This window comes from Mchenga conophoros, linkage group LG4 (assembly GCF_057382185.1).
Source record: "Mchenga conophoros isolate Kocher_MC1m ecotype Shallow Benthic linkage group LG4, M_conophoros_male_GT1.1, whole genome shotgun sequence".
Lineage (NCBI taxonomy): Eukaryota > Metazoa > Chordata > Actinopteri > Cichliformes > Cichlidae > Mchenga > Mchenga conophoros.
Genome location: NC_140529.1, coordinates 8263411 through 8275052, shown reverse-complemented (window position 1 = coordinate 8275052; position 11642 = coordinate 8263411). Strand labels below are relative to the sequence as shown.

Sequence of the window (11642 nt, the reverse complement as noted above, 5' to 3'; positions counted from 1 at the left end):
TTATATTTAGACTGTAATGACCATCCTGGAACGTCAGCACCTGTTCTCTGGGAAGGAGGAAAAGCTGTGATGAGAGGTAAAATAACTATATTCTCACCAAAAAAGCCAGAACAAATGTATTCAGGAATTAGAAGGAACCATCAAAACCCTAGAAGCAGCCAACCAGCTGGCTGGAAATACTATTCCGAATTTCTGCTTCTACCCCACTGTAATATGGAAATATTAAATATTTAGGCATTAATGTTTGTCCTAGGCTTCCAGATTTGATTTAATTAAACCACATCCCACTTTTAAAGACAGTAGAAGATGATCTGGCAAGATGGAAGTCTCCATCCATATCAGTGATGTCGCTTCAGTAAAATTGATGGTTTTACCAAGAATCAATTATTTATTCTCAATGATCCCGAGTAAAATATCACCGGACTGGTTTATGCTCCTAGGACCTGGTGTCCACATATGTGGACATCACATTTTGGGTTATCTAGACAAAAATACTAAATTTTGTTCTACAAGGGCCTGATACCCACTTATGAGGACATTATACTGCCACTGTTCTATCGAAATTTAAAGCGAATGTCCTCATATGTGGCTCTCATTCTTTTCAGAAACAAAAATCAGGTAAAAAAATAAAATAAAATAATTCTTTGTTTTTACATTCATCAGGTCCCAAACAACCCAAGTAGCAAAGAGAAATTAAAAATGCATGCCTAGGGATTGGAATTGAAAACCTGTTCTTGTGATTCCCACTCAATTAATTGGAATTGTTTGTCATTTTTGCAAAGGATTCCCTTATCGATTCCATTCGCCTCGGATGACGTCACCACGTTGCGGAGCTACTAGGCAGGAAACACGGCGCCTAAGCGGCTCAAACGCTCAAAAGTTTGGTTATACTTTACGAGAACGGATGACAACAGGGCATCTTGCAATACTTGCAAAGTAGATATTTCATTAAAGGGAGGAAACACTACGAATGTGCATAAGCATTTGCTCACAAAGCACGCGATAACCTTAAATGAATGTCGTGTTTTTAATTCCGCTCCGGACTCGTGAAGCTCAGCGGTGATGTTTGCACGTCCTCTCCCGTTAATGCGGCAGGTAAATAATCAACTAACAGTGCATATTATGTTAGTGCAATCTGCCTTATTACAAAACTGTGTGTTGCATTAAGATGACCATGATGAGAGAAACAGACAGAGTCTGGCTGGCTCAGATGCTGGCAGTTCTTGCTGCAGTGACTAAGTTTGTGGTAAAAGGCTTGCACCCATTTGCCACAGCAGATGATTTTCGGTAAGTGAATGTGTTCAATTGTAGGCAGGGACATTACTGGATATTCTTGTGTAATTGCTACAGAATAATTTATGTTATACTTTGTTATTGCTCCAGCAGAATATTTATTTTATTAATATTTTACATTTACAATTTTTTTCTGGGGACCCCGTGACAGCCCATCGAAGAGCCGTAGGCTGTGGATCTCTTAAGATCTCACTGCTGGGTTTGTAAGGCCATGCTACTCCTAAATTTCTATCTTGTTCAAAGAGAAGACATAAAACAAAGTTCTGAGCTAATCGACCTTCGTGTTCTCCTTTTTAAAAAGAATCGATAAAGAATCGAATTGCTAAACAGAATCGAAAATGGAATCGGAATCGTGAAAATCGTATCAATTCCCATCGCTATGCATGCCATAAAAGAGTTTGGTTCTTAAGAGGTTAAATCTCTGGAGTCCACCATTTCTAAAGAAAACCCAACGCGTATTAGCTTAAAAATGTTGCAAAGGACCAAAGATGGAGGAGGACTAGATCTGCCTTTCAACTTTCAACACTACTTCTTAAAAAGCAGCATGGATTTAGTGTGGATTTTACGTCATCCAACACCTCACAATGTGAAGGCAATAGAGATTGAAAATGTGATGTCATTCAAGGGTAAAACCGCAAAGAATTCTGGGAACTCGTGGCAAGAGGTACTAGTGCACGCAGGCTTTCAATTAAAATCAGTTACACAGCGATAAAAAGAAACACAAAAAAATGCTTATATAGGTTACAAGCAAGTCTGGCGCTGTATTATTGTCACTGCTACATTTCTGTAATGCTACCAGAAATTATTTCCACTACTAATTAATTACCGTTGAGCTCAAAGGTTATATTAATAAACGGTTAACGAATGTGTATTTATGAGGACGATTTGTGAGACTGGTCAACTTACCTTTGTTCGTACGATGGTCTTTTGTTCTACACGGTCATTTCAAGGTCCTGCACCCATCCGTCGGTAAACTGTACCTGGGCTTGTTGCAGTGACCTGAAGTTACTAAACTTCACGAGTGTATGCGCTCACTCCAAGAACCGTATAATTATAAATATGAGTGTGGTGAAAGTTGGGCAGCACGCTAACGTCTTTTGTCCACTCTGTGTGCTCGTAAGGGTCTGACCCTTTCACTCCTGTGATTTTTTCCTCCTTTTCTTTGACTTTTCATCAAGTGTGTCTTTGTACGGACCGGGATTGTTCTCCTTCGTTTTGTACATAACTTTTTTGGGGGACAAAGAAAAAGCAAGAAGGTATTGGAACCGGAGAATGAACGTTTTGCGGTGCTGCAAATGCTTGCATTTGATGCGGTACTTGGATTGCCACGAGTTCCCGGCATGCAATGCGTGAAAGTCACGCGGTCTGTCAATGTCTATACACCGGCCAATTACAATCACACTCTTTGGTCCACCTGCTCCGAGGTTTTGGTGTTGCATATGTGAAGTCTTATCAAAGTGTCTGGAATGTAACAGCCAGCTTTCCCTTTAGTTTGCTTCTTGAGGGACCTAGACGAGGTCACTAAAGAGATGAGATTGCCAGGACGACTCTCCTTATGATCTGGAAAAATAAAAAGAACCTTAATATTAACCAATATAGAGACCATTTGTTGGACCACATAAGCCTTGATACAGCCTCTGCTGCCACAACAGATCAATCTCTCTGGGCTCCTTTGATCAGCTCCATCACCTAGTTGGGGTGGGGGTTGCCGCGGTTTTGTTCTGCTTGTTCATTGTTGTTGATGAGTGTTTTTTTTCTTCTGTTGGTTGTTGCTGTGGTTTCTCTGCTGTGTTATTGTTTTTTTCAGCAGTGTTTGAAGCAGATTTTCAGTGTTTTTTTTCCTCTCCCTTTCTGTATCCATCTCCTTCTGTTAACTTTCTCCCCAACTTCTGTTTCTTTCTTCTTTTTCTTTTCCATCCCCCGGTCTCGTCCACCGTGATTGTAATAACTCAGAATAAAATAAAAGTTCTAAATTGACTATCAAGTGGGGAAAGTAAATTTGTTGGGGATTAAATCTATGACAATTACCAGGAAATCACATACCAGCAATAACAACTTTTCAATATATTCTATTTTTTAAATGAGTTTAGCTGCTGCAGGTGGAGAAAACCAATGAAAGAGCGAAGTGAGTATAATAAGATTTGACAGGTTGGTTGGAACTTAGCAGAAAAGAGTGTTCTATAAACATAAATGTTTTTATAAATCCTTACATTACAGAGATGCAAAACGATTATTTCTCAAAGGACTGACAGCAAAAAGAGAAGTAGAAAGGACGAAGATCCCCAACACAAAACCACATTTGAATGCTGCTTAGCATCTTTTTGGAAATTCAGAAAGATTTAAATGAAACTGAGGATAGAAAGCCAGAGCTATTCAAATGCTTCAAACAAAGGCGGAGTCTATGCTAAAGAAAAGCTTTGACAAGTATCACAGTCCATGAGTATCTCACAGACTTGATAAAAAAAAAAGCATCATCAGGAGACCCTGAGCTTCAAAGGTTCCCCATTATCTGCTGTCAAGGTGAGTTCTGCTGTAGAAGCTGACACACAGTGCAATGAATGGTTTAACCTGCTGAGAGTATATCACCTATGCATGCCCCACTTCACTAGAAAAGACTGTTCAAGTTGTTAGCCAATTTTTTTTTTCTTTAAGTTAAAAGTTTACAAGATTTACAAAGTTTACTGTTTTAGTTATTTGTACCATACATGATTAATGTGAAAGTCTCGTAGGATGACATCAAACAAGTACATTAGGTAAAATATTGAGTTGATTAAGTAATATTACTGTGACTAAATGTCAGTTACATTTATACAGTTCTTGTTTAATCCAAGACTCATCCACATTTCCTAATGTCATCATCTGTCCTACATTGTCATTGCTCAGAGAGACACTTGACTACTTCATCGGTGAAACATGGCTGCGCAAAAAACTCCAATCTTCTTCTCTGCGACCCTTTTCCTTTTTTCCTTTTTGTTACAGTGTCAATGCATCCTAAGGAAGATGTGCCTTCTCATCCCTCTGCTGCTTTTTATTTCTCCTGTCTGTGGGGATCTGTTAAACTTTAAACCTTACTCTGGGTCTTACATGACAACTTGGACAAATGCCCAGACCTTCTGCAGGAAGTACCACACTGACCTGATCACAATCAGAAATGAACAAGAGAACACATTTTTCAAATCTGGAGGCTGGATCGGATTATATCGAGCTAATACAAATACATGGAAATGGTCCCGAGGAGATGAGATAGCTAGCTTCATCAAGTGGGATAGTTCTCGTAAGTAACATGTTTTAAAGCTCAAGTATTAATCTTAGAATAACACCTGGTGTGAGAGCAAATTATTGGTTCTTATTAGATTGTGCAAGATCACATTTGTTGATATTAACATTAGCGTGTTATTTGCTGTTGGGAACAGTAAATAACACAAATAACAGTGTCTCTTTGCTTCTTCTTTCAGAGCCAAGTCAAAATGGAGACTGTGTATATAAGCATGATGGTGTATGGTGGACTCACGGTTGCCATTACAATCATTCTTTCATGTGTTATGATGAGAAACTGGTTTTGGTGAAGGAGAATAAGACGTGGGAGGAGGCATTAAACCACTGCAGGTCTCTGGGTGCAGTGGACACAAATGATCCCAACTCTCCCTACAGGAACCATCGCTACGACCTGGCCACACTGATCACTACTGATGACCACACCTATGCACGGGAGAGAGCACAACAAGCTAGCACTGATGAGGTTGGACAGTTTCCTACAGCTTATTCGTGTTGCTGAGAAACTCATACACCATGTTTACAATTGTCTCTCTGTTCAATGTTGTCAGGTGTGGACGGGCCTGTGTAACCTGGCTGGTGAGTGGCTGTGGGTGGGTGGAGGACAGATGCAATATGAAAATATTCCAAGCTGCCCGACTAATGGCTTCTGTGGCGTCCTCGAGAAGAGTGGTACTGCATCCTATGGCATAAGAAACTGTCAGCAGAGAAGGAACTTCTTCTGTTACATAAAGCCATAAAGCCACTTACTCAAGTTCTGTATGTTTGTGTGGCGTGGGTGTGGTCCTTGGCCAGCTGCAGAGGAGGGGTGACGCAGTGAGCTCCCGGGGCGGCGCAGGGGCGGGGTGAACAGGTGTGCTGGGATCTGACAGTGATTGTGTCTCTTTATATGTTGGCAGTGACAGACGGAGACGGAGGTGACAGCAGAGAAAGAGAGCGCGGGAGTATATGTGTCCACGTACAACCCCGAGTTTAATAAAAAGTTCTGCGTTGTCAAAGTCGCTCCGGCTGGTATTTCTTGGGTCCACCGTTACACTGGTGCCGAAACCCAGGCGTGATGTCCGGTCCCCTGCCGGCTCCCCCTGCTCCCCCGGCGGCGCCGCCGCCCGCCCCGCCGCCCGCCCAGCCGCTGCAGATCTTGGGCCAGATGATGGTGGACGTGGCGGCGATGGCGGCTCGTCAGGCGGCCACGCAGGACCAACAGTTGGCGTTGCTTCGCCTGCAATCGGAGCAGCAGACCGCGGCTCTGGGGCAGCTGCTGGGGAATGCGGCCGCGCCGGCTCCCGCCCCTCCGCTGTCGGTGACGTTGCACCGGATGCGGGATGGGGAGGACCCGCTGGTTTTCGTCGAGGCTTTCCAGGCCACGGCGGTGGCCTGTCGTTGGCCGGAGGAGGAGTGGGCCGCCCGGCTGCTGCCGCTTCTGTCGGGTGAGGCCCAGACGGCGGCGCTGAGCCTGCCCCCCGGCTCGCGGGGGGTGTTTGAGGACGTGTGCCGGGCGGTGCTGGATCGTTTGGGGCTCTCCCCAGAGGATTACCGCCGTCAGTTCCGGGCCAGCAGGATGTCGGGGGGGGAGCGGCCGTTTGCCTGGGCTCGGCAGCTGGAGGATGCGGCAGCAAGGTGGCTGCGACCGGGCCCCTCGGCTGGGGAGACGCGGATGCTGAACATGGTCGTCCTCGAGCAGTTCGTGGGAGGCCTGCCCGAGGCGACGGCTCGTTGGGTTCGCTGCCACCGCCCGGCGGATTTGACGGTGGCGGTGACGCTGGCAGAGGACCATCTGGCGGCCGACCCGGTACCGGGCCGTGAGGAGCCACGGCGGGGCGCCCGTGTTCCGCCGCCCAGGCCACCGGCGGCGGCGTCGCAGAGGAGAGGCGGCGGCCCTGCGGGAACGGAGCAGGCAGCAGGGTGGAGCCCCAGGAACCCGTTCCGGCCGCTGCTTCCCGCCGGAACCCCGGCGGCCGCCGAGGTTGCCCCGGAGCCACGGGGAGCCGCACAGACGCCGGGGCCGGACTGTTGGAAGTGTGGGCGGCCGGGGCACCTGCGCCGAGACTGTCCGCTCATGGAGGTGGGGCAGGTGTTCCGCGTTGCCGGCGCTCCAGCGCCCGCCCCCGGTCCAGGAGTGACGTACCGCGTGCCGGTAAGGTGTCAAGGGGGTATTCGCCATGCTTTGGTGGACACGGGCTGCACGCAGACTCTGGTCCACCAAAGTTTGGTTCGCCCCGGGGCATTGTTGGAGGCTGACTGGGTGGAGGTTAAATGTGTGCACGGGGATGTTCACAAGTACCCAGTAGTGTCACTGTTGCTGAAATTCAGGGGCAAAACGCATAGAGTGAAGGCGGCGGTTAGCCCGCGCCTGCCGCATCCCCTTATTTTGGGTACGAATTGGCCGGGGTTCCACAGCTTACTGGGGCAGTACGCGGGGATGCGATCGCGGTCTGTAAATTCGTGTGACGTTTGCGCGGCGCTCGGCGGTGACGCGGGGTCGACCGACGCTGACTCTGGGGGGGAGGAGGAGGCGGGGACTTCCACGGAAGCCCCGCCGCCTCCCGTTGTGTACCCCACAGAAGATTTTCCACTAGAGCAGTCTCGGGACGACACCCTACGCTCAGCCTATGACCAAGTGATGGATATTGATGGTCGCTCGGTGCGCCCCGACGCTGCGCGAACGTACCCTCATTTCCAATTGCGGAACGATCGGCTTTATAGAGTGAGCCGTGACACTCACACTAATGAAATCCGCACACAGTTATTGGTGCCGCAAAGCCGCCGGGAAATGATTTTCCAGGCGGCTCATTCGAACCCCATGGCAGGGCACTTGGGTGGCGAGAAAACTCTGGAGCGCATAATGGCCCGATTCTATTGGCCGGGCATTTGGGCCGACGTGCGCCGCTGGTGTGCGTCGTGCCCCGAATGCCAGCTGGTTAACCAGCCGGCCGTGCCAAAGGCGCCGTTGCGCCCATTACCGCTGATGGAGATCCCGTTTGAGCGTATTGGCATGGATCTCATCGGGCCATTGCACCGGAGTGCACGCGGCTATCGCTTTGTGCTGGTCCTGGTGGACTACGCAACGCGGTACCCGGAAGCAGTGCCGCTACGCACCATTTCAGCGAAGAGCGTGGCGCAGGCACTGTTTCAGGTCATCTCCCGAGTCGGTATTCCGAAAGAAATACTGACTGACCAGGGCACGTCGTTCATGTCGCGCACATTGCGGGAACTGTATGAATTACTGGGTATTAAATCTATTCGGACCAGCGTCTACCACCCTCAGACTGATGGGTTGGTGGAGAGGCTGAATAAGACTTTAAAATCCATGATTCGTAAGTTCATTCGCGAGGATGAACGCAATTGGGATCGCTGGTTAGACCCTCTGTTGTTTGCAGTGCGGGAGGTGCCCCAGGCCTCCACGGGATTTTCTCCCTTCGAGCTGTTATACGGCAGGAAGCCGCGGGGGGTGCTCGACCTGATTAAGGAAAACTGGGAGGAAGGTCCGAGCCCTGCGAAAAGTGAAATTCAGTACGTGCTGGACCTGCGAGCAAAGCTTCACACACTGGGGAGGCTCTCACGGGAGAATTTGCTCCAGGCCCAGCAGCGACAGCGACGCCTGTATGACAGAGGGGCTAGACTCAGGCAATTTTCACCGGGAGATAAGGTGCCTGTGTTACTTCCTTCTTCCAGCTCTAAATTACTCGCCAAGTGGCAAGGACCCTTCGTGGTCACACAGCGAGTGGGGGACGTTGATTATGAAGTGGTACGGTCGGACAGGGGCGGGGCCACGCAGATTTACCACCTCAACCTCCTCAAAGCCTGGAGGGAGGCGGAGACCGCTTCTCTAGTGAGCTTGGTAAGAGGGAGAGATGAGTTGGGGCCGGAGGCGCCAAAGTCTAGCATCCCCGCCTCCCTCCATTGCAGTGACCATCTCACACAGGCCCAGAGGGCGGATGTTGCTGCATTGCAACAGCGCTTTGCCGACGTGTTCTCCCCCTTGCCCGGCCGTACTTCTCTCATAGAGCACCATTTTGAGACGCGGCCTGGCGTGACGGTGCGTTCACGGCCCTACAGGCTGCCGGAACATAGAAGGCAAATTGTTTTCCGGGAATTGAAGGAAATGCTGAGGCTGGGAGTAATAGAAGAATCACACAGTGCTTGGTGTAGCCCCATCGTCCTTGTAGTAAAGAAGGATGGGTCTATACGGTTCTGTGTCGATTATCGCAGAGTGAATGAGGTGTCACGTTTTGATGCTTATCCCATGCCCCGGGTCGACGAGCTCCTGGACCGGTTGGGCACCGCTCGCTTTTTTACGACTCTGGATTTAACCAAGGGCTACTGGCAGATTCCCTTGTCTACAGAGTCCCGGGAAAAGACGGCCTTCTCCACTCCGTATGGGTTGTACCAATTCGTGACGCTTCCGTTCGGCTTGTTCGGCGCCCCTGCCACTTTTCAGCGCCTCATGGACCGGGTGCTGCGGCCCCACGCTGCCTATGCTGCCACCTACCTAGACGACGTCATCATTTACAGTGACACGTGGGCGGGGCATGTGCGGTGTGTGGCCGCGGTGCTGGAGTCCCTGAGGCAGGCGGGGCTCACGGCCAACCCGAAGAAGTGTGCGGTTGGACGGAGGGAGGTACAGTATTTGGGGTACCACTTGGGGAGCGGGCAGGTGCGACCTCAAGTGGAGAAGACGGCGGCGATTGCATCCTGCCCGCGTCCCAAGACGAAAAAAGAGGTGAGACGGTTTCTGGGGCTGGCCGGCTATTACCGGCGGTTCGTCCCAGGGTTCGCGGACCTGACCAGCCCCCTGACTGATCTCACCCGCAAGGGTGCCCCAGATCTGGTCCAGTGGACGGAGCGGTGCCAGGCGGCGTTTGTGCAGGTGAAGCGGGCTCTCTGTGGAGAGCCGCTGCTGTTCACACCTAACTTCTCCCTCCCTTTTTGTCTGCAGACTGACGCCTCGAGCAGAGGGCTGGGGGCCGTTTTGTCCCAGCAGGTGGGGGGAGTTGACCGGCCGGTCGCTTACATCAGCCGGAAGCTCATGGACCGCGAGTCACAGTACAGCACCGTGGAGAAGGAGTGCCTGGCAATCCGGTGGGCGGTCGACTCCCTTCGCTACTACCTCCTGGGCCGCCCGTTCACCCTCTGCTTGGACCACGCCCCGCTGCAGTGGCTCCACCGCATGAAGGATGCCAACGCCCGGATCACTCGGTGGTATCTGGCCATGCAGCCCTTTAAGTTCAAGGTGATCCATAGGCCGGGCGCGCAGATGGTCGTGGCCGATTTCCTCTCTCGCTCGTGGGGGGGGGGGGAGTAGGTTCGGCCGGATGGGCCCCGGCCTCAGTCGGGCGGTGGGGATGTGTGGCGTGGGTGTGGTCCTTGGCCAGCTGCAGAGGAGGGGTGACGCAGTGAGCTCCCGGGGCGGCCCAGGGGCGGGGTGAACAGGTGTGCTGGGATCTGACAGTGATTGTGTCTCTTTATATGTTGGCAGTGACAGACAGAGACGGAGGTGACAGCAGAGAAAGAGAGCGCGGGAGTATATGTGTCCACGTACAACCCCGAGTTTAATAAAAAGTTCTGCATTGTCAAAGTCGCTCCGGCTGGTATTTCTTGGGTCCACCGTTACAGTTTGTATATAAGGATTTTCTTTGCAATGGCTCTTACTTAATTTTGACTACTTGTTTAAAGATATTTCTAAATTACTTCAAACTTTTGATCACTATTATATGCACTATTTTACTGGGAATGTTATACTAGTTACTGCAAGATGTGTGTTTATTATGTCATTACAATTTATTAGAAAGTTTAGCCAAGCAGCATTTCATCTGTAAACCTAATACATGTTGTGTAAACAATAAATTGTGTAAAAGTCTTGTGATTCTCTTTAATTGTATTGAGCTTATGACAGGTGATGGATAAATGGTGGACTACAAAAAATATATATTAGTTGTTTAGCGTGTCTGTACTTAGGAAGGTAAAGCTAGTGATCTTTTAATTAGAAGGTTGGTAGTACAGTGGACTGGTTCTAGACAGGCGTATGTGAGGTGGCAGACAGAAATGTAATGGGGGCACATGGTGGCAGATGGACAAAGGATTTTATACTCACTGCCAAATACAGGTGATACTTTCGCCTCTCCTGTTACTGCCCTAGTATGGGCTCAAATTGTGGTCATAAATATTTTGTACTTGTAAATCAAGATATAAGATAAGATAAGATAAAACTTTATTAATCCCTCGGGTGGGTCCTCTGGGAAATTCGGTTTCCAAAAGCACAGCACCGACAGAAGTTACAGAGTTACAGAATATTATATATATATATACACACACACACACACACACATATAAATACAGAGACATATATAAATAAAATATACGAAGGGGATAAATAGAATAAATAGGAATAAAAATAAAAATACAAGTGAATTGCACATTTCAAGTATTGTATATGTATGTGTAAAAAGAATTTGTGTGTGGACTTAGCCAAAAAAATAGGTGTGAAACTCTACACTCAAGTTTTAAGTACAAATTCTGACCCTATTTTTCTTCCTTTCATCTGATTGGCCAATGTCATGTCAATCACAAATTTAACTATCCAATCCGAGAACAGACTATGGTTATACATAGTTCTGCTATACGTCACACACAGTTTACTTAGTTCCACTTTTTCTGTTTGGTTTCCTGTGTTTTATTAATATGCTATGCAGCTCTGCACTAACTTCCTGTTCTCTGCACAAGACATGCAGTCTCCTAGTACTCTGTGACTTTTGGCACATATTCTAACTCACAAGGGCAATTTTCTACACTGGCCTGTATAAAACAATATAAACAGAAAATAAGGATTAATTATATATATATTGTAACAATATATATTGTCTTGTAACAATCCTTTAACCAAATGCCCTAGTCTAAACTTTTTCACTTGGCCGACAGCACACAATTACATTAAACACAGCACATCAACTTTAAACACACAACACATCAACTTTAAAATTCCCCCAACCCTGACAGGAATAAACTTTCATCAAATATTCCCCAGACTTTACTTTTTATTTGTCACAAATTACCCAAAATCACCATGGACATGTCACCAG

The 11642-nt window shown here is 48.3% G+C and overlaps 1 protein-coding gene across 1 annotated transcript; it reads left to right on the top strand.

The window, feature by feature from the left end:
- Positions 1–989: 989 nt before the first annotated feature.
- Positions 990–5306, top strand: LOC146575482 (macrophage mannose receptor 1-like). The gene is made up of 4 exons (XM_085272558.1): positions 990–1095; positions 4273–4567; positions 4749–5032; positions 5118–5306. Exons 1-4 carry the CDS (start codon positions 1063–1065, stop codon positions 5304–5306), a joined length of 801 nt encoding a protein of 266 aa, XP_085128684.1. The 5' UTR covers positions 990–1062.
- The last annotated feature ends 6336 nt before the right edge of the window (positions 5307–11642 follow it).